Raw genomic sequence first — 23,575 nt, 5'->3', positions numbered from 1 at the left:
TGGAAGTAAATGCTCACATGCAAAGACAAGAGTTTGACCTTCTCCATTTCTGTAAGAAGGTATGGGTATTTATTTCTTCTATCAGTTATGTTTATAAGCAGAGCTTATACAAACAGGTTAATTGCTGCAAGTACATCTGACTTAACTTTTTAAGGTTTAAGTAAAGGATCTACAAAACACTAAGCATTTTTATTTATTTATTTTTTGGCGGCATCACACGACTTGCACAATCACAGTTTCCCAACCAGGGACTGAACCAGAACCCAGGCCACTGCAGCGAAAGCCAGAATCCTAACCACTAGGCCACCAAGAACTCCACTGATTTTTTTTTTATTATTATGCTTAGTAGATCTATCAAACACAGGCTAAATAACTGGAAACTAAAATATATGAAGAATAAATCAAATTACACCTCTATGTCGAAACCAACATACCCCAAAGCCTAAAACTTGAGGTTTTGAAATGAAAGAGTTGAAATGGGATCCATAAAAGCATAGAAATGGTTGGTAGTTTAGGAAGTCCAACACCGGGGATAGGAATGGTAATAAAGACGTCTTACTTCATTTAGGGTAGCATTAAACCAAAGTTACCTTTAAGTAAGCCATAAAGGCTGCTCCATTTACCCCACTAACGTACATTTAAAGTTTTTATGTTATATATATTTTACTACCATTAAAAAATAATAATGTAATAGGCCCCAAATCATTGTACATTTTAAATGAGTAAATTGTACAGTAAATGAATTATATCCCACTAAAACTGTTAAAAAAAAAAAACCCAAACAACACTGCCCCAGATGCTGGGGCAATTCCAGCTGTGAGTGTCCCCACGGAAGTTTACATGTTACAGAGGTCCACTGGCTGCCTCACTAGTAAAGATGCTCTGACCAGTAGAAGATGCCTGACAGTCACCGCCAGTGAGATTAATTATGGCCTCCTTGGTGTCAAAACTTCTCTAAGATAACTTGAATAAGACAAATCAACAGGAATGTAAATAAAAAGTCACATACTTGGTTCCTTTAAGCATATTTAATATTTGAATTCTCATTCTTCTATTTTCCCAGACCCCAGAAAACAGAGTTTTTAGATGACCAATATTTTGTTCCAGAAACATACAGCCTTATCAGCTAATTCATAAAAGAGCTATTTTACAAAGGTACATCTGGATAATTAGAACAATAAAGTCTTTTAGGCATTTCAAAATGTGATCAGTAAAAATACATGATTATTAATAAAGTTTTTTTTTTTTTAAGATAGTTCCAGATTTCTTTAAAAGTAATTTCTGTTAAAGAGTAGTACATGATTGTACGGTGAACAAGGAAAATAAAATGCTCTAGTAGGAAGAGGCTGATTAAGAGTGACCCAGAGTGTGCACAAGTTACAGTTATGTTTGCGGCACACCTGCTTAGCCATTGGCACCTGGAAATGGCGGGCAGGGCTTCCTTCTAGGAGGTACACTTTTTTTTCCTACCAGTTTATTTTCAAAACCATCAGTACCAGTGGAGAAGAACAAGGCAAAGGAACTCTTTTCTTGAGGAAAGAATAATTATGCAGATCACTTTGAAAAGTGGTGGAGGAGTCAGAGGAAAAAAAAAAAAAGATTTAAAAGAGGAATTGTAATTCTAGGGAATAAAAAGTTAGCCAGCAGAAAGATGACTGGAAGGTCCTGCTTAATTTTCTATCTTGAGGTCCTCTGAACACAGTTTTGAACCTTGCCCCCTGTGATATATAGGGGAGGAGACTGACCAAAGCTCTTGTAGCTCAAAATTACATCATATACCACCTTCAAAGAAGACTGCTTCCAGTTTGAAATACAGAAGCTCCACATAATACACTGAATTTAATGATATCAAAAAGAAAAAAGTATGCGAGCAAAAGACAACTCACAGTAGGCATAATTGTTTTCTTTAGCTTCAAAAATAAGGGAAGAGTGGGCTTTTCTCCTTTACTATCACACTGGCTCCCCACCCTCCTCCAAGGACAAATTAACAAAAAAATTTTTTGAGAGGGACTCATCCTTTCTAACGGTCGATCAAAGTTGTTTCAGGGAAAAGAAAGCAAAAAAGCACCTTTTTTGTAGCATATTATAATAAATAGTTACAGTTCACGTCCTAATAGCCAAAGATAACCCAAGCAGTCCAAGTTATTCATAGCTGGTTTTAAAGTACACGAAATATATGACTTCTAGGGCAGTGATCATGATTTTAAATTACAACACTTTGGGGTTTATTGATTTGCCTTGCTGAACTTTGTTCTCTGAAAAGGAAAGAGACACCTCAAACGTAATCTGCCACTTAATAGCAAGGGATCCCTTACGGCCACGGGAAAGAGCACAGGGTCACGGCAGGTCACGATAGCTAAAACCAGCTCTCCTGCTCTGGGAAGGTGGCTCTGTCCACCGCCCTTGGATCTTTCCACATGGAAGTTGATTCCAACTTCAGTCACCAACTTTGAGAAAACGGCTTTGATGGTCATCAGTCTCACCCAAAAAGAGATTACCTAATTCCATTGTCCTGAAAGGCAGGTATAGTATCAAAGTAGGATGGATGTGATTATAATGGACAAAAGGGAAAAAATAAAAATAAAAGGAGAGCATGGGAGGCCAGGATGAGGAGGAGGAGGAAGACATGAGGCTGGTGAGATAAAAAAGAAAACTCAAAATCGTGGAATCTTTTCAGAATTAGATTTCACTTGGGGGCTTCATTTGAAGATCTAGATACGAATTTATTTGGAGGTACTAGAGCAACAGTCAAAATATTTTTCCAGTTAGCCCTGTTTTTGTTCCAAGGAGAGGTTAAACTTCAGGAAAAGGAAAAGCAAACAGTTGCTAAGGACAAGGGGTTGGCTGAACCAGAAGAGAAACTAAAACTCTGCTAACGTACAAATCTTCTTAAATAAATGAGTGCTAGGGAATTATTCAATGACCCTGTACTATCTGAAGTTAAGATGAAAGTTCTATTTGTATTTACCTTTCTTCTGATTAACTGCCCACTGATGGTATTAGTGTCAAGTAACTACAGGTACCCCTTTTAGTTGGGAGTGACTACATTATTTCCAGCAGCACAATGTAACCATTTGGTTTCTACTTGTTTCTCTTAAGAGATACAGAAAGTTCAAGTCCCAAGCTTTACTTATATATTAGATTCTGCTTCTAAATTTTTTAATCCCATTTTAATTTATACTTGGGCTATAAATCAAAATAAAATTCTAATTTATAGATGAGGTCCAACGATCCAAGTTGGTCTATTTAAAAACACAGATCACTTTTGGAAAGACAGAAACAAGAATCTGGACATAGATGAGCTTTGCTAAGTTGTAGTGGTGTTTATAAACGCAGTTGGGAATCCTTACCACTTATGATGGGGGGAAATTTTATATATATATTATATATATAATGTATATATATATATATTTTGGGGCAGATGGTGAGGGGATGGCAGGGGAGAGCAAAATTACATCTTAACTACCCACAGAGTTCAGAGGGTACTACTGAAAGACATGAGCAGTGGATCAACTCCTTGTGTATTAACAGAATTGTAATATTTGACAAATGATTTCATTTTTGATTGGCAAAAATACTTCAAAACACATTAATATATACCTGATGCACAAAGAAAACCACAGAAAGCCAACAGAACTGAAGGGAGTTCTCAAGTTGCAGTTCTGAAACATGTATCCTCTGGAGGGTGCTGCCAGGGCTACTATTCATTCTAGAGCAGGCAGTTCCCAACGCCTTGCCTGCAGTATCCAGTGTATGTTCTGGTCTGCAATTTTTAAGGTCAGTCATGCACCAGTGTGGAAAAAGCTCCAGCAGTGAAGTCAGAGGATGTGCTTCTGGAGCTGGCTGGAGCAGCTCTGCCTTCTCCACCGCATCCTTCTCCACTCCACCCTTGGCTCTCTTCTCAAACTCTAAGAGCCCTTTGGCACCATCAGTGCAAAAATCAGAGTCAAACCTCCAGGTACTAAAATTTTACTGGCCTTATAATCAGCAGTACCCGTGGCTCATGAAAGCCATTGTTCAACTCAGTAGTGATTCAGTTACATAGCCTTCCCACACTCTCACCCGCTCCCATCCCACCCTTCCTCAGCAGCCCCCACCCCTGCCACCACCTGAAGCATCTCTGCTTGTTTTCGCTTCCTGCTCAGCTGGCAGGGATTATTTTACACAAGTGCCAAGGTCTAATGTATAATTATAAAAATGAAACAATACCAAGGATAACAAATTTATAGTCAAGAAAATAAAATTTGCTTTCCTCTCCCTCCCAAATCCCAACCCTCAACAGAAAAGGAGACGATAGAAGAAAACACACCCATTTTCAAGTGCCTGCTATTTAGTACATTGAGGATTCCTGTTCATCGGGAGCAGATCCCAGCTACAGAGAAGAGGTGCTGGCCTCGGGTGGGAGGAAGCCCCGCACCTGGGAGCACAAAGCTCAAGTCCTCTGCTCGGAGGAGTCGCAGCAGAGGACTTTTGAGTACGCTTTTGAGGGGACCCTCAGACGAGCAGCCTCCGGGACAGCAGAGGGCACGGGACATCATTCGGTAGAGACCTCATGCTCCTCCCTCCTCTGCCCACTCCCTCCCCCTCTTCACCTCTCCAGCCACCTCCTGATACCCCATCCTGAACTCTTTGCTTCAGGAGCAGTCAATCCTTGGGTGTACTAAATACAAAGGGCTAAAACTCTCACTACTCAATTAAAACAAAACATGGCAAAATAAAAATTAAAATGTGCTTTCAAATACGGAATGAAGTCAAATAAATACATCTGATTTTCTCTTTCTCTTAAGTCTAAGTAAAATTTCATATTCTACACCCAAAGCTCTATACATTTGGTTTTTGTTCTGAATCAAAATGGATTTCCGAGAGTGAGAAGAGCAGGGTGAGAGGACGGATGTCCCCTCGCGGACAGACTTGTGCAGCTGCCAGGCTGTGAAGACCCAGTCCTGCTCTGGGCCCCGGAGGGCATGGCTCCCCCAGGGTGTTTGCAGGCAGATCCTCCATCACACGTCACACTCTCTCTTAGCGTCCACACTGGAGCCAGGACATGGTGAGACAAGGCTGGTGCTCAAATCCAACAACCTGCAGTCACCTCCAGGACACGTGGCTCTAACTTTTATCTGGGAAGAACAAAGAGGTGTAGAGGTCAAATTAAGGAGAAAGACTGAGTTCAAATTAACTCAGAGAGGGCCTCCCTGGTGGCTCAGTGGTAAAGAAATCGCCTGCCAATGCAGGAGACTCGGGGTCAATCCCTGATCTGGGAAGATCCCACATGCTGAGGAGCAACTAAGCCTGTGCACCACAGCTATTGAGCCTGTGCTCTAGACCCGTGAGCGGCATCTACTGAGCCCACACACCCTAGCGGCCATGCTCTGCAACGAGAGAAGGCACCACAATGAGAAGCCCATGCACTGCAACTGGAGAGTAGCCTCCGCTCGCCGCAACTACAAAAAAGCCCTCGCAGCAGTGAAGACCCAGTGCAGCCAAAAATACATACATAAATTAAAAAAAATAAATAAAAATAAAATTAACACAGAGAATACATCTGAAACCTGTGGACCTTGTTAACATCTTTGTTTCTGGATCGGAATAGTCTCATTCAAAAGAATGAAGGCAAATGAGTACAGACTGCTGCACTGAACACGGGAACCATCTGTGGTCCCTGGGAGACAGGAAAGCACAGCAGGACCCGAGGAGGGCCTGCCTCCACCGCTACGGAGCCTCAGTTTACCCCCTCACTGCAGCTCTGCCTTTTGCTTTTGCAAAGGGGAAGGACAACAGAACGCGAGTGGCGTGGGGACTGACAACTGCAGCTCCTCTTTGAGAGGAAGAGCCAAGTCAGTAGACAGTGGCCTCTGCTTGATGCATGATGTTCGGAAATAAGTATCTTTTTTTTTTTAAGAGATGAAACAGAATCTCACAAGGTTTTCACTTTAAAGACTAATAAATCATTTCATTCAATGGACTGTTCAGGCAGGATGATTCTTGAGTCAGAAACCCACAGCGTTCACACACCTGAGTGCTTGTCTGTGAGGGCTGATCCAGCCAGCCTTTGGCAAAGAATGGTGTAACTTTCCTCCACCTTCTGTAAAATAAAACCCACAGGTTTTTCATTCAAACATCATCTTAAAAAAACTTTATTTTGAAAATAGGAAAGAAGGCTTTTGTATATTACAGGTCTAAGTTGTCAAATTTAACATTAACATCATTAAAATTTTTGTTAATAGGGAAAAAAAAGAAGTAAATTTCATTTCCTTTTACCTGTTCCTCCCTTGAGTGAATAACTTAAAATGTTCTCATGCAGAAGAAAGTAGAGGAGAGGGCAACTATTAGAGGTGATTATTCCCTCCTGCCCTGGAGTCACCCTGAAAACGATCCCATATGTGGCATGAACTAAGTTAGAGCCAATGTGCCCTCGAAGGCCTCTTAGAATCTTACCAGCCACAGGACATCCCTATATGTAATCCTACAAAGAAAGGAAAACCTATCACATGAAGGTGAAAGAAAAACTAAGGGAGATCAATCTTTAGCTAAGAGACTAAGAACACTTTGAACTCTGCCCCCAAAACCTCTAAGTAATGTCATGACAAAACATCTGGGCTCTGGTACCTGTGCCTACGGATGGCAAACTTACAGAGTCCTGTTGTCAGAAATGACCACACAGGTCAGTTCTGCAGTGATGGCTCACACAGTGACATCTTCAATTGCCCATTTACAGAACCCCTACTCATAGGCAGGTCTTTAGATTACCACTGGAGCCACTGGAGACAATTTCTCTCTGTCACAGCATCTGGGAAACTATCAACATCACCCTACAATTCACAGATAATTAATAGGTGATGGCAAGTTAAGGCACTTCCCAGCCTAGATTCCTAACTACACAAACTCCACCTATCTCAGCTTATTGCTCACATTTTCTCATGGAGGTCAGCCAATCATCCCAAATGTATTTAGGTCCTTAAACTTTGAAAGCCATACACACACACAGTTTATAGAGTACAACTTTTTCTGCTCTTGTGATGTGTAACCCGATAAAACAACGCCGACCTTAGTTTTTCATCCAGGTCTACTCACAGACAATGGTCAGAGAAAACACACAAATCTAGACCCTCAGCGAGGTTACTGACATCAGCATGTTGATCATTCTACACTTCCTCTCTGTTAAACGTGTTTCTTATATCCGATTCCTAAGGATGAAGTCCGAGGTACCTTTAAGTGTTCAAGGTCAGCCTCTATTTTACGAATGTACTCCATGATCTGGCTTTGTGAATCAGCACAAGCAGAGGGACTCTGGATCTCAAAACAGGAATCCTCCATAGCTCCCCAGCGCTGCTGGACCAGTAATTCTGGGTTGAACGGTGAAACAGCCCCATCAGAATGAGCATTCTGGGGAGAAGGCTGCTGCTGGTGTCCAGAGTCCAGAGAGGGGATGCCTGCCCCGGGCTGAAGGGGGAACGAGGAAGCAACCTCGTCGTCTGTGGAGCTCTCCTGCACCGGGTCATAGCCATCAAGGATCAGATAGGTTCCTACGGACAGAGACAGGACAGGTTGAAGAGGTTAGTACCACTTCCAACACATCGGAAAATAGATGTGGGGTGATGTGCTGACACCTTTAAAAGCTAGTGAAGTGAAAGTTAAAGTTGCTCAGTCGTGTCTGACTCATTGCAAGCCCATGAACTATACAGTCCATAGAATTCTCCAGGTCAGAATACTGGAGTGGGTAGCCTTTTCCTTCTCCAGGGAGTCTTCCAAACCCAGGGATCAAACCTAGGTGGCCTGAATTGCAGGCAAACTCTTTACCAGCTGAGCCACTAGGGAAGCCCAAGAATACTGGAGTGGGTAGCCTATCTCTTCTCTAGCAGATCTTTCCAACTCAGGAATCGAACTGGGGTCTCCTGCATTGCCAGAGGATTCTTTAATATCTGAAATAGCTTAAAAGCTATTAAAGAGGGGGAAAGGCCATTAAGTCCCAAATTTCCAAGTTATGTTTTCAGGACATCAGAATTTTCTTACTTCAGATTAAAGGTACACTTAGCAAACATTCCTGGTAATTCTGGAATAACTTCATGTTTGCTAGCATTTTACAAGTTAAAAGCTGAAAACTACCGAGTCCCTGTATGATCTTATGACCACTTTCCCTGTCAAATACCTACCTGGCCTCATCTCTCACCACTTTCTCCCACAGCCTGTGCTCTTTAACCACAGAACGCCTGCTCTGGCCTCGCAGACTGTGTGCTCACCTCCTCTGTTGGAACTCTCTACTCCTGGACACCCACACAGCATCTTCCTCCCCTTCCCCTGGGTCTCTGCTCAAGTACTACCTCATGAGAGGCCTTCTTCCCTGACCACCCTGTCCTTCCTCCTTACTGTCTGCGCCCCTCAGTATGACTTATTTTTCTGTATCATCCTTACTATCTGACATCTGTTTATTTGGTAACTTATTTATTGTTACTCTTTCCCCAAGTGGTGGTGAAGCTTCATGAGAAGAATGAATTTTTCTGTGTTTTATTCACTGTTCCATCTCCCAGGACGTAGGATGGGGCCCAGCATAGAGTCGAGACAGTATTTACTGCATGAAAGAACAAACACTATACACAGACACACAGGCACACACGTGAGATAACACATACAATAACACATACACGGATATCCAAGCGACATTGATTTCAGCACTCAGGACAAATAACGACGATCGAAATCAAAGTTTAAATGTGAAAGGAACTTGCCTGAGATGCGCAAATTAACATCCTTCTCTTCCTTTTTAACTGCTCCATCACCTTCTGATGGATTATCATCACTATGTGCTTCACGGGCATCAAAAAAGTGCTCTCCACTCTCATCAAGACCCCCTTCTGGCTCTGAGGGAGGCATCTCTGGGGTCATAATCATGTGGTCCATTATTAAAATGTCACTTGCCTGGCTCTCTTGGAATGCCAGTACTACTGAATCCCGTGGAGCAGAAGATTCAGTTGAAGTCCGTGGACTGTAACAAGTTGAAATGTCACCAGTTCCAGTTCTAAAGGGCATCTGTGCTTCAACAGGATGACAGGCCTTAATATTTTCAGGGTTCTGGGTTCCACTGTCTGCCTGCACCCCCAGAGAGGCTGTCCTGCATCTTGGAAAATGTGGCCAGTCTTCCTGAGTGCTCTTCTCAGTCAAGCCCAGCTGGTGTACCAGCAGCTGCTTCAACAAACCCACTAGAAGATTTAGGAAGTGGGGAGAACACATGCATTCACATAACCTCAGACAGACAGAATTAAATTAGAGGAATTATAATTTCTCTCTTAAAGCCAGTACCTTTTTACTAACATACAATAAAAAACATTAATTTCACACAATCATTTTTTGTTTGGTTTGAAAAATGAAATAAAACACCATCTAGAGAAAATTTAACATTAAACTAGACAAGAAAAAAAAAACTTGAAGAATTCTCAATGGAGATTTTCCTATTATTCTCCTATTTAAAACTGTTAAATAATCAATACCATGCCTGCCTCCACTTCTTCTTCTATATAACTGGAATAATACCCCCAAGGTACTTCTTAAAAGGATGTAGAAAAGCTGTATTAATCTGAACAAAAGAATTTGAAAGTTCTGCTTTTTCCAGAAACAGACACTATCTACATAGGCATTACTTTTTCTAATTTTATTAGAACATTAATTTTATCATCTATAATAACCCAAAGAATCTCCTTAAATGGTGACAAAGAAAAAAAAGCTGGCCTGTAAATTTAATTCCAATGTTTGGTACCATGCATAATTTCAAAGGATAAGGAAATATTTATTAGTTTTTAAAAATGACCTAAGTAACACAGCTTCCTTAGGTTGCTGAAAACAGAACCAATTTAATTTTAAATGGGCCAGTGTATGCTGTGAGGCCACTCAATGAGAGGGTCAGTGGAACAATGTTAGTGAAACCATCAGAAATCATTACCACTGTTAACTCAATGAGTCTAGAATAAAGTAAGTCTTAAATGACTTGACCAATTCCCTACTTTCAACTACCTTAATTTCTGTCTTCCCTTTAAATAAAGTCTCCACATGGGTTTGGGTCTTTGACCCTCTGTCTCTCTGTTCTGCAGTTACTCACTGAGAGATGCTATGAATTCATATGGCTTTGATACTCAGAGCCACCATTCTCCCTAACCTCCTCCAAAGTTCCAGTCTTAAAATTCCAACCTCCTGCTCATCCTTCCTCTTAAACGGCTTGCCATTCATTACCTACATCTCAATATGTTTTAAAATTGAGCCCACAATCTATGGCAAAGGAAAGGAGGAGAAAAGAAAGTGTAGCAGTGGGCAGTGGCAGTCCTTTCTAATTTTTATTTCTGATAAGAAAACTGAAATTATCTATAAATATTCCCCTTCCTTTGTCTTCACATCCAAAGAAGTCAATTGTTTTACGTATTTGTTGGTTCCTCACTTCAATTTTATTTCTCTAACACCATTCCACCATTCTAGTCCAAACCCATTTAGCCTCAAGCCCAGACCACACCAATCCTCTTTCCATTCAAATCCTTCTGCAGCTCTCAGCCAGAGTATTCTTTCTCATTACTAATACATACACTCCAGCTTAAAAACTTCAAATGGTTCTTTCTCTGCAGCCAGCCTTTTTCCCTTCCTCCAGTACACCTGAGACATGTGATGCACTCCTGTCTACACCAGTGGTTCTCAACCAGGCTGGAAAGGGGGGCAGATAGCTAACAGAGCGGCAAGGACCACCCAGTTGTGCATCTGTGTGTGTGTGTGTGTGTGTGAAGAATGGACTGCGGTGAAGAATATTACAGTATCCACAAGAAAAACAGAAGAATATCTGTAGCTTGAAATAGTCCTCAAAACTCCATGGGGTGCCACCCTTCAATCTAGTCTTCAGGGTCCACAACAGCTGGGCTCCACAAAGTGTCCTCCAGCTTTCTAACCCTATCCCACAACTCCTTTAGCTTGTGTGGTCTCCCACACAGGCCAGCTGCCCTACTCACTTCTCTCTGAACACCCCCAGAGGTTTAGCCTTTTTGCTGTTGGTCCTACCATTCTTCTTATCTGAATGACTTCTATTTATTCTCCTGTTAATAAATACCTATTTTGAGTCTTACCCATTCTTTAGGAAAGTAATCACAGCTCTCTTGTTTTCTAATGCTTCCCTTCTCTGGTCACTCAAACCAGATCAATTTTGACATACCTATAAAACTTAAGAAGGTAGGGGAAAGTTTTCTGTCATCTTCCAAACTAGATCGTAAAATTCTTGAAGGGAAAATTCATAGTTTATACTTTCTTGACTCTCCCTAAATGGTTGCATAGTACATTATAGAACTCTCGTGCTTAATAAGTATATCTGTGCTAACGTATGAATAGAACTTACAATTCCTTAGTGCATCCAGCGCCCACCGTTCTTCCGAGCCAGGCAAGTGTGGATCTGGGATTGTGATTTGATAATTCACTCCGACTTCCTTTAGTGTCCCGTCTGCATGCTGCTCCTTTGCAAACTGTCTCTCAGCCACAAAGAGGTCATCTACTTCCGACTTCCCAGAGGTACCCAGCGAATGAGACTGAGGTTTTGATGACATTAAAGGAGACTCTAATCCCAAATCTCTGTCTGTTCAATGGAATAGAGAAAGTAGAATACATCTTAGCAAAACTTTTAATGTGAAGCACCCAGAAAAATATTTGGAAAAAAATAACCACATGAGCTACAGAGACTGTCCACGAAGTAAAATGCATGCACTTAGTGTGGCATTATGATGACACAGAAGGCGCATGAGCAAAGTCTGTTAAAGTGAACGGCAGATGCCAGAACCTGCATAAACCAAAGCAGTTAAGAGTCTCTTCACATTTTATTAACTAGCATGTAGACTACTTTCTTCCAGGTTAACTTTGACAAACAGTTTACCTGGACTCTGCAGACCAGTGACTGAAATGTCATGATGTTCCACTTTTAATTTTGGAGGTTCTTCTTCATCGTTGTCTCCTCTGCAGAAGAAAAAATAAATAAATAACCTTTTAGCCTCACAAGGTGCCTAAAGATCACTGCAACAAAATGTTAAGAATCATCCATCATTTTTCTGATGCCACTCAGGAGCAGAGGCACACTCACTCGCACGGTGGCGGCTGGGGCAGTGGGATTGGCTTTGTGGACTGCTCCTTCACGGATGCGGCCATCCGACATATTAGGTCCTGCCAGCTACACGTTTGGAAACAGCACAAAACACATTCAGAAGGGCAAGGAAAACGAAACACATTTTAAACATACTCAGACAGCAGAAGTAAAAACAACGAACTATACCAGAAACCAAACCAAACCAACCAACAAAAAACCCTATTTCTGCCAGAGGTTATCTTTATTTTGGAGACATGCTATTAAGTAGAGATTATAAAAACTCTATACTTTAAAGAAAAACCTAACAACATTATGGATACACTACCCATTAAAAAAACTTCACTTGACACTTGTAGAATTTTTTCTTTAGCAAAGATACTTTTCCAAGTAAGAGACAAGAATATTGGAGTGGGCTGCCATGCCCTTCTCCAGGGGATCTTCCTGACTCAGGGATCAAACCTTTATCTCTTACAACTCCTGCACTGGCAAGTGGGTTCTTTACCACTAGAGCCACCTGGGAAGCCCAAGTAAGAGACAGCTGTCTAGAAGAACAAGTTCTTAAAAGAACACCTCTCAAAGAATACAGAGGAAGCATCTGTTTCCATACAGTTTTTGGTTTTCAAAGTCCTATTACAAAAGCAAGGTTAAGATTGTGGAATATTATATTCAGAATAATAAGACACAATAGAGCAAGGTAGCTATGTCCAGTACATACACAGTCTTTTCAGAAACTGTCTGTGCCACCAGTTCATAAATTTGGGCTCCATTATCAGACATGGAGATGACGAATAAAGCTTTGTTATCTGAAAAAAACAAGACAAATTTACTCTAACAATATGACCCACAGAGGCTGTGAAAGATGTTTCTAGTGTGCTGGTACTCTTGTGCATCTTAATCTAAGTAAAGGTTACACGTGATCACTCTGTAGACACTCATTCACTTAGTAAAAACTCATCAAATACAACTTAAAAATTCTGCAAATTATTTTATCTTATACTATATATATTATACTTTAATAAGACGAAGATTATAAAAGCTAACACTAATTCCACAGTAATTTATTAAAAACAAAAAAGTGTCTATTATCGAAATTACTGAACTAAACATTATTTTTGCATTTATTCCACATTGCCCTTTTGCTAAATGGGTAGTTGGTAATATTCAGTAGGTGTTGATGAAACAAGGTCATAAATGTATCTTACCACCATGGAATTAAGAATTTTAAACAGGGATCTTCATTATTAGTACTGTTAATGTGTAACTTTCTAACTTAAACTGATTTTTAAAAAACCTAAACCACACCCACTTCTCCTGTTTTTGCTTTTTTCCTCACCATATCAAAAGAGGAAAGCCCTGTCAATGGCTAAATTCAATATTTCTTTTGGTAAATGTCACACTGCACTTGAGAATATGAGCATTATTTTCAAATATCTTCTGATATTGATTTCTAACATAATGCCACAGTGATAAGAAAACAGACTCTGTATGATTCAATACCTTCAGACCATAAAATTTTACACCCAACATATGTCTTTGGATATGTTCCAGTATCTCCTGGTTTATAGTCTATGGGAACCTGAATAGAATTTCTATCCTGTTGTTGTGTACAAATTATATAAATCTTAATTATGTTGAATTGGGTCATAGTGCTTTTCCAGTCTACTATATCCTTCTACTTTTCTGTCTGTTCATTCTATTAATTTTTCAGAGTTTGATATTGAAACCCCAACTAAAACTCTTTATCTATTTAAAAAAATAATCATAATGTATAGTGGAACCACATGTAACTTTGTTTTGCATCTTCCAAGTCTCTGGTAAAGGTGTTATCATACTTTCATAATTTAAAATAAATAAATATTTTATCTTCTCAAAAAAATAAAAATAATCTAAAAAAATAAGTCTGTCTGCTATATTAGATGCTGCCCAAGCCAAATAAATTTTTGTCCAAATAAACTCTTGAAGTTTTTAAAGAAACTAACAAAACAATGAAAGCCTTTTCAATGGCATTAGCTCCAGTTCACCATCTTCACTGATTTGAACATGAAATAAAGATCAGAGTAATATGCAGAAAAATTTTAAATGTGAAAAATTATTCAGAGAATCTAAGCATCCTAAATAATTTGGGGATATAAACTCATAATTCACATTCTAGGCAGTAAATGCATTTCACTTGATCTGTATAAGAATATAAAAGGAGCAGAACTCCATGCCAGCTGTGCAACTCAGACAACACCGAGTGTCTTATGCAATGTCATGATAAACCTGGAGATTAGCGTCATTCAGCGGACATACTCGCCTGTTGCCACTTGTCGAACCAACACCGTATTCAGCTTGATGACGGGGCTAAATGTGTGTTTGCTGTCAGCTGTAGATGCCAGAATCTTACTGTGACACCTTAACACCAGTTTATCATCCTGCTTTTGTAACAATACAAGAATATCTTCCAGCAGCAATGTATACAGATCTAAAAATAAAAATGTAGGAAAAGGTGATTAGTATAGAAACTGAGATGTGTTTTATAAACTTTATAACAATTTGACATAGAAAACTGATTTCTGGTAAATCTAGTAAAAGTGACTTGCTATTGTGTTTTTTAATTTCATTTTTAATAATTCATTTTTAAAGTATCACAACAAATAAAAAAACAATGGTTCTTCACCACAGATAGTTTGAGATAGAGAAGTTTAAAAGAAGCTTAGCCTGATCAGCATACAAAGATGGAGACAGGACTGGATAATGACAAAATTTTCTGCTTAATTCCTAAATAAATATTTAACACATTTCACATGTAAAACAATAACATAAGCAGATTTTTTGTAAATGTAAAAATAACACAAAGTACCACTGCTAACTGCTGTAACTGAAAAATGTGAGTGGATGTCTTTTCTGTTTGGCATAAGGAAACTTTCCTATTCTTTTTCTTTCTCTACTCTCCCCCACATTGGCAGACAGTACACCTACCAATTGTTTTATCTCTATTCACCTTCCAAACCAATGGGCCTTCGTGAATCATCTTCCTTTTTGTTAAATCCAAATTCTGCCAAAATAAGGAGAATTATATACAAATTATTTCCAAGCACTTAAATGATATTCCATAGTGTCTCCTTTCAAGAAATTCCTAATATAAAAGACATCATTTACATTCACGATTATTGATATCTGTAAGCTACTGAAAACAGAATAAAAATCCAGTTAAAGTAAGCTGCATAAAATATTCTAAAAAGGAAAATGCATCTCGTAGAAAAACACCCAAGAGTAAAATCTTCCCAATCGCACTCTAAACAGATGACAAAAGCTAATAAAAATGAAGCAAACGTTCAGTCCCTAGAGTCTCAACCCCCTTCCTTATTTTTTTCTATGCATAACTAACTAGACCATGGCTTATGCATATGAAGCCTCTGAGTTCTAGGCTCTTGTTCCAAAAAAAGCTCTAAGGACAGCATTCACAGAAGTCCAGGAAGTACTCAGGCTTGCTCTAAATATCAATAACTTGAGAGAATTATCTTTTAGTATAAGCAGCTCTAGAAAAATCTTAAGTCTCTGGAAGTTAGGAAGCTCAGCATATCAGCATGTTTTGATAAGCTGTTATGTAGGACATAAAAGTCTATTTTAATAGTTACCAAATAAATCTGCCAAAAGAACCAGTGAAACAGTACAAGAAAGACTTAAAATCCTCAGAAGTTAATTAACACAAAAACTCCATGTACTAGAAATAACAATTTATAAATATTTTACTATCATTCCAGTAATGGTTTCAACTTTAATGCTTTAGAAGAGCTTCATAGAAAAATAATTATATTCTTTAACTCAAAAATCTGGAAAGTTCCAACAGTAAACAGCCCTACTCTTACTCAAACTATAGAGTACAATAAAATTAAATTTAACAGTAAGGAATGTTCCTTAGTCTCCCACAAATTCTTGTCACAAAAAGTTAGTTTCACACAAAATATTACTCTTATGAAAGACTAAAGCAGTCTTTACACACAGACCAAGACATTTAAAAGGAAGAAAACAATCCTTAGTATAGACAATGTATGATATAAGAACTCCTTCAGGTCATGTATGTTCCCACTGAGATGTTAATCATCTGCCAGGTCTTCAGTACGTTTTTTTTTTTTTTTTAATTTTTTAAAATTTTTTATTTTATTTTTTAACTTTACAATATTGTATTGGTTTTGCCATATATCAACATGAATCCGCCACAGGTATACACGTGTTCCCCATCCTGAACCCTCCTCCCTCCTCCCTCCCCGTACTATCCCTCTGGGTCGTCCCAGTGCACCAGCCCCAAGCATCCAGTACCGTGCATCGAACCTGGACTGGCGACTCGTTTCATATATGATATTATACATGTTTCAATGCCATTCTCCCAAATCATCCCACCCTCTCCCTCTCCCACAGAGTCCAAAAGACCATCTCTTACCCTGAGCTCTTCAACATTTGGGTATTCTGACAACTTCAGATTAGAGGTATCAAGGCGACGCTGATAATCTTCCAAGCGCTGAAAATCAGAGAGGACGGAGCTAAGGTTACTCCTTTGAGGATCAATGACCTCCCTGTTTCTTAATTGAATGCGGACACTGTCCCTGCATTTACTGAGCGCTCTGCAACATCAGCCACAACTGACAACTCACTCTTTCTTAAAACACTCCTTCTTTCGGCTTTGGTGACACTACCCTCTCCTGGTTTTCCTTCCACCTCTTCAGCTCTTCCAATCTTTTTTTCAAACTCTCTGGCCTCTAACTAGCTTGTATTTAATTTCTAAATAGTAAATCATGTACATGGTACAAAATTCAGAAAGTAATATAAGGCACACAAAAAACAATAAGTCTCCCTCTATGTTTGTCCACGCTTTCCCCACCCCCAGTTTTCTTTAAAGAAGTAATCACTAATACCCATTTCCTGGGTAGCCTATGAGGAAAATTCTAAGCAAAAAAGAACACATATGGATATAAGTTAGCTTGGCTCTGTGCATTCTAAAGGAGATCAGCCCTGGGTGTTCTTTGGAAGGACTGATGCTAAAGCTGAAACTCCAGTACTTTGGCCACCTCATGCAAAGAGTTGACTCATTGGAAAAGACTCTGATGCTGGGAGGGATTCGGGGCAGGAGGAGAAGGGGACAACAGAGGATGAGATGGCTGGATGGCATCACCGACTCGTTGGACTTGAGTTTGGGTCAACTCCGGGATTTGGTGATGGACAGGGAAGCCTGGCGTGCTGCGATTCATGGGGTCGAAAAGAGTTGGACACGACTGAGCGACTGAACTGAACTGAACTGCCTCTGTGCATGCTGTGTGTAGATACACCCTTTTTAAAAGAAATATATGGTAACATAATATTTTCATATATGTATCACTTATTAAAAAATAACAATATAGTCATATACACATTTCTGTGTGTGCATCATATCAATATATCTTGGTGATGGTTCCATTAGCAAATAGAGAGTGGGCTCATTTTTTCAGTGGCTGTGTGGTATTCAACTTTGTGAAAAAGCTATAGTTTAATTACATCTTACTAATGGACATGTATATTAGGATCCACTTTCAGAGGAAGAATGGTTGGATTAAAGGGTGCATACATTTTCCCCAAGATTATAAAATATTTCTAAATAGAAAGGTCGGCATGTATATAGTAAATGCCCATATACTCATCTACATTCCACAATTAACATCTGCTCTATCTGCTTTACCATGTATCTGTCCATCTACTCATCCCTCTATCTATTCATCAATCCATTTGATATTTTGGATGTGTTTCAAAATAAGTTACAGATATAAGCACACTTTAAACATTTCATCATTAACAGAGCTAACAAGAGTTCAATAATCTTAATGGGAGTTCAATATTTGTTTATATACAATGAAATGTACACATTTTAAGTGTACCTTTCCATGAGCTTTTACCAATGCATATACTTACGCAGTCAAACTCCTATCAAGATACAAAATATGGCCATCACTTCAGAAGGCTCTCTCATACTTCCTCCTAGCTAATATCTGTCCCCACATCTTCAGTGACAAACCACTTTTCTGATTTTTTTCCACCATAAATTAGTATAGCTAGGTCTTATAAGTTCACTAAACAGAATATATATGTGTGTACTCTTTTGTGTCCAGTTTCTTTCACTCAGAATAATGTTTGTGAGATTCACCCATTATTGCTGGTATTACTTTAGTTTATGACTATACTACATTTGGTTTATGCTACAAACATTCCAGTAGAAGTCTATGGGCATATATCTTCATTTCTCTTGGGTAGATCACTAAGAAGAGAATGCTGGATCAAAAGATGAACACGTGAATATGTGTTTTTTAAATATAGATATAAATTTCTAATTTTCCCTCTAGGGTTATAACATTTTACATTACAAACAACAAAATTCCTATTTTTCCAAAGTTTTACCAACAGACTGAATGAATGAGCAAACAAGCAGCTAGAGATGCTCAAGAGAGCCAAACACAACTCTGACGTCCTACCACAAACTGATCTGGCCCCACCTACTACATGAATAGGTAACCAGGTTCCGCCCCTCAATTATGTAATAACAGCTACAAGGGTTACTGAACAGGCTCTGGGTAACACGAATTTAACGTTCTTATTCTCACTGTCAACCTGTGTCTTCTTGCTTTTTCCTTCTTACCTGCTTGTTCTCTGCCTCCTTAACAGCCTGGTTCACATAATTTAAGATCTGACGACAGTGATCTGCAGCTTTCTTCACCTTCTCCCTTTCTGTTGGCCACTCTAAATATGGTGAAAAAAATCCAAAATGTAAAATGGAGGAAATCAGAAAAGAATATAAGCATATATATATATATAAAGGAGATACCACTTTATTTCAACAGTATGAAAGCATACTAAGACCCTGAATATTTTTATACCAGGATAAAAAATCTACAGCAGAATCTTAGTTTAGGTAGTCTTGGGACAGGTAAGACTTCTTATCACAGTCTTTAAGCATAAATACTAATTTTTAAAAAGAAATCAAATGTGAGGAGTGATGCTTTATATCGAGTATCAAGCCCACCCCAAGAAACAGGTTTCATTCACATTGTAAGCTTATATAAATGAGACTCCTTTCTCCTTGCAATTTCAAAGTGCATAGCCTACAAGATTATGTACAGTTGACTAGTTAAATAATTTTGAGTGATAAAATAATTAAAAATAGCTCCAAAATAAGTTTCTTTAAATCTGGGATTAAAGAAAGAAAATAACTTACAATACTTGTTATTAAAAGAAGATGAAATTCACCAAAATGTACTGAGATTGTGTTGAAGTTATGTTTTGGTAAAGAATACCAAATCAGAATATTTAAAATTATAATCCTCTAAACAACAGTTCAATTATACTGAATAAATATATTAAAGTACAAAAATTAATGTGTATGAATATTTTCAAATTCCCAGGCATAAGAAATAGGCATTTAATTACACAGAAGTATTGAGAACTAAGTAAGTATAAGAACCTAAAGCTCAATTGAGAAACTCAGATTCACTTTGTATTTTAAAACAAGAGAGCTGGAGTGATAATACACTGACTGGACTTAATGAAAGTACATATCAATAGATATAAAACATCTCTTCAACCTGGTACAGGCCTTCACCAAAGGAAATAGGATGATACATGCTAGAGGAAGTATTGGTAAACTTTTCCTGTATATTTTACAGGCCAAATGGTCTTTGTCACAACTATTTAACCCTGTTGTACAGCAAAAGCAGTCAAGAGATAATATTTCAACAAGTGAGCATGACTGGCTGATTTATGTTCCAATAAAACTTTTCTTACAAAAATATGTGTGAGCCAGATTTAACCATGATCCACAGATTGCTTAAATCCTGTGCTTGAGCTACTAATGGAGCACATTAAATCAAAGAGCCTGAAGACAACTGGAATCTTGCTGGACTATTTTGCCATACTACTTGGAAATTCAAAGTGCCAGACACCAGGATGCTGTGAGAGATTATTCAGCAAAATGTGTTTTTGTTGTTGTTGCTCTTAAGCTCTTTAATTTCAGTGAGAATGTTGTACCTGTGTATTTGGCAATATTGTCCAAGAGAAGAGGGTACTTAGTAAGCCTCTGCATTTGAGTGGGAATGATATCCTTTAGCTGCAAACGACGACACAGTGGATTACTCTCAGCGTCCTAAAATTAAAGGCAAATAGTGAATTTGTAATTCTTATTAGGACTATAATTACCTAACATGCACCATATATTCATCATACAGTTCTGGTTCAGCATCACAGTTCTGGTTATTAAATCAAGACTTAAAACCTGCCAGGACATGCCACTGGCACACTCCACTTCTGTTTTCTTCTTTAATCATATAATGTAGCCTTTATCACTCAGCAAATGGCTCTGTGCTATCTGTTTAAGCAAGGATTGAGAACATCCATAATCATCTCTAAGAACTGCTTTCTTGTGAAAAAGTTTTATCTTTACATACTAAGAAAATCTAGTTATGTTTTCCAATGATTGGCTTTCCCACCAAAAGCTAATCAATCAGTTAATCTGCTATCTGCCACTCCAAGTAGGCACAGTAGATTATAAATATAGATATATCAGCTCAGCTGTAACAGAGGTCTGCAAACTTCTCAATAATATGCCAGACGTGGCTTTGAATGTCATCAGTCTCTGTCACAACTATTCCATTCTGCTGTTTTAACACAAAAGCAGCCAGAAATAACACCTAAAGGATTGAACTTGGCTCTGTGGAGTAGAGTTCTAAGAAGGCCTCCAAGATTCCAATTTTCTGGTGTACAACCTGTATAACCCACCCCCTGCCCTTGAGTGTGGACAGAACCTATCAATATGATGGGTTATCGCTCCTGTGATTAGGTGACTATCAGTTAACTCTGAGTCAATCAAAAAGGAGATTGTCCTAGGTGAGAATAACTTAATCAGAGGAGTCTTTAAAAGTAAGCTCTGTCAGAGAGACACGTTCCTACTGGCCTGGAAGAGAACACCACATCTCATAAACTGCCTACAGGGGCTATGTGGCAAAGAGATTTGGGCGCTTGCTAGGAGCCCAGAGCAGTTGCTAGCCAACAACAGCAAGAAGACAGGGTTCTCGATTATACATTTACAAGGAAGTGAATTCTGCTGACAACTAGTGAGCTTAAGAGAGTCCCAGATGAGAACTGCAGCTGCAAGTGATACCTTGATTTCAGCCTGATGAAAGCATGAAGAAAGAACATAGATAAACTGTATTTGTACTCTTAAACTACAAAACTGTGACATGATACATCTGCATCAAGTTGCAACATTTGTGGTGATTTGTCTACAGCAATACAAAATAAACTGTGTTCCAATAAAACTTAATTTATAAAAACAGGGAAGAGGCCGGATATGGCCCGCGGGCTCTAGTTTGCTGATGGTTATCTATACCAATATATAGCCCAGTAAGCATGACTGCTGTTTGACTCTTCTCTGGGCTGGCTATAAGGCCCTTCTCAGGTTTTGACAGGATTATTTCAATAGTGTGCATGGCCATTTCCTGCAATATCTCCAAGGCAATGTGGAGGCAATATCTTCTAAGTCAAATATTTTAGTCCCATCATATATTCTTTATAATTCACCATTACAGTATCACCTTTATATCCTCCAGTAATTTAAGAGATAATGTATGGCTTTAAAAATGTAAACACAGATATAACCCTTATGCAAAATTTTAGTCTTAGAATTCCCCTAGTTCATTCCGTAATTGACCCCCAAAAAACCTGCATTTTTTTTTTTTTTTCTTGGTTACATGACTCACTCAACTCACTTGCACAAAAGTCTGGAATCGAGAATCCTTTTTCTGGCGAGACTTGATCATTTCCAGGGCAAAGGGTTGGTTACTGCAAAAGGTAGCAGCAGCATGTTTCAACTTTTCCTCCCCGGGTCCACTGAACTGTGCCAAGAACACAAAGAACACAATAGAGAATGGGATACTGAGCTTATGTAAGGCCAGGCAAAAAGACAGACAGCCACAACCCTTCCAGTATCCCAGTAAGTATCCCCAAGTGATAAGGAGCAGAAATCTACATATTTAATGTGGATTATCAAGGATTCTCCACTAAAAAACTTCTGACTCTGATGTATCCAGACCTTTTTTGATCATCGTATAATATTTTCTTGTTCACAGCTTACCACAACTTAACCTTTTCAGTCTATCCCACTTCTAAATCTGACAGAAAGGTTGACACCTGGGGAATATGAGACACGAAATGCTTAAAGACTGAGATTACAATTTGATTTTCTTAGAATCTGACACCTTCACAAAAATTACTATCTTACTGCTCTAGGAAGAAAATCCTTGGGATTCAAGCTTGCTTTCTTACCTATGAAATCCAGGGCAGGCATAACTTCTCTGGGTCACAATAAAATTAAATCACCTCTGCCTCACCTATGCAGAAGGTGGGGCTCCATCCCTTAAATTCCTCTTAGGGAAGATTCATGAGCCTATGAACCTCTTTTACTACAAATTATACTTTTACTGGCTTTCCAGGTAGTGCTACTGGTAAAGAACCCACCTGCCAACGCAGGAGATGTTAAGAGATGCGGATTCGACCCCTAAGTTGGGAAGATTCCCCTGGTGAAGAGGACAGCAATCCACTCCATTGTTCTGGCCTGGAGAACTCCATGGACAGAGGGGCCTAGTGGGCTACAGTCCATGGGGTCGCAAAGAGCTGGACACGACTGAGTGACTAAGTGCAGCACAGCACAGGGCATTTGTAGGTAAATGCTCAGTACTTTCCTCTTCAACTATGAAGCACGCAGAGTGATGTTTTAATAGGTTGCTCCAATGTTGTATTTTTATTTTAAATATGACACTCAACATATTTAGAGATGAGACTGGCAGAATTTTTGGTATGTTAGTCAATCTAGGTACCAGGCAATTACTAACAGCAGCTGGGTTTACAAAAGAAAATAACGCCCCAGGCTCAAGCAGTTTTACAGTGGTTTTACTAGCAGCAAAAGTACATATAAGGCGATCTCATGGGGCCAATACTGGAAAAATACTCTCCAAAACTATTTTTAAAAGATAAAATAAATCTAGACACCTATTTACGATTTCTGCTTTTAGTATTTCTGGCCAATGCTTTGCCCTAAATTAAGCATTTGTACCTAGCAGCAACTAGCCAAACTGGTTAGTCTATTTTGCTTTTCCTCAATCTCTTATAGGCAAAACACACTGGTCAAGAATACAGTTCTTTTTACATGCTCTAAAATAAATTTTCTGTCCCACTTTTAAGAGGTATCTCTTTTTCACATGTAATATTTATATAGTCCAAAGGGCTATTACAAGAGGACCAACTGTACTTTTGTACTTTATTAATGATGAATCTCACTTGACACTTGGTGTTAAACATTATTTATATGAGATGTAAATTAAACTGCTTCAGAATCAAGATAGATATCTTAAGTCCATATGACTCACAACTTTTTAATCCAAATGGAGAAGAAAATTGATGCTACGCTATGTCATACTACAAATTTTCTAT

At 38.9% G+C, this 23,575-nt stretch overlaps 1 protein-coding gene across 3 annotated transcripts in view; it reads right to left on the bottom strand.

Moving 5' to 3' along the window:
* Positions 1 to 1,013: 1,013 nt before the first annotated feature.
* ARHGEF12 (Rho guanine nucleotide exchange factor (GEF) 12) overlaps positions 1,014 to 23,575 on the bottom strand; it is a 171,112-nt gene continuing 148,550 nt past the window's right edge. For all 3 annotated transcript variants that reach the window (XM_010830485.1, XM_010830483.1, XM_010830484.1), the window contains 14 exons: positions 21,856 to 21,981; positions 20,120 to 20,234; positions 18,735 to 18,835; positions 16,515 to 16,592; positions 15,053 to 15,128; positions 14,388 to 14,555; positions 12,807 to 12,894; positions 12,089 to 12,175; positions 11,885 to 11,964; positions 11,357 to 11,590; positions 8,724 to 9,194; positions 7,207 to 7,523; positions 6,013 to 6,082; positions 1,014 to 5,117 (listed from right to left, as the gene is read on the bottom strand). In XM_010830485.1, coding sequence (XP_010828787.1) covers positions 5,107 to 5,117; positions 6,013 to 6,082; positions 7,207 to 7,523; positions 8,724 to 9,194; positions 11,357 to 11,590; positions 11,885 to 11,964; positions 12,089 to 12,175; positions 12,807 to 12,894; positions 14,388 to 14,555; positions 15,053 to 15,128; positions 16,515 to 16,592; positions 18,735 to 18,835; positions 20,120 to 20,234; positions 21,856 to 21,981 — 2,022 coding nt within the window. In that variant the 3' untranslated portion in view covers positions 1,014 to 5,106. The remainder of the gene's footprint in view (positions 5,118 to 6,012; positions 6,083 to 7,206; positions 7,524 to 8,723; positions 9,195 to 11,356; positions 11,591 to 11,884; positions 11,965 to 12,088; positions 12,176 to 12,806; positions 12,895 to 14,387; positions 14,556 to 15,052; positions 15,129 to 16,514; positions 16,593 to 18,734; positions 18,836 to 20,119; positions 20,235 to 21,855; positions 21,982 to 23,575) is intronic.

Source organism: Bison bison, unplaced genomic scaffold, assembly GCF_000754665.1.
Source record: "Bison bison bison isolate TAMUID 2011002044 unplaced genomic scaffold, Bison_UMD1.0 scf7180017864518, whole genome shotgun sequence".
Taxonomy (NCBI): domain Eukaryota; kingdom Metazoa; phylum Chordata; class Mammalia; order Artiodactyla; family Bovidae; genus Bison; species Bison bison.
The sequence above is the reverse complement of the archived record's forward strand: the minus strand, read 5'-3'. Positions and strand labels throughout refer to the sequence as shown.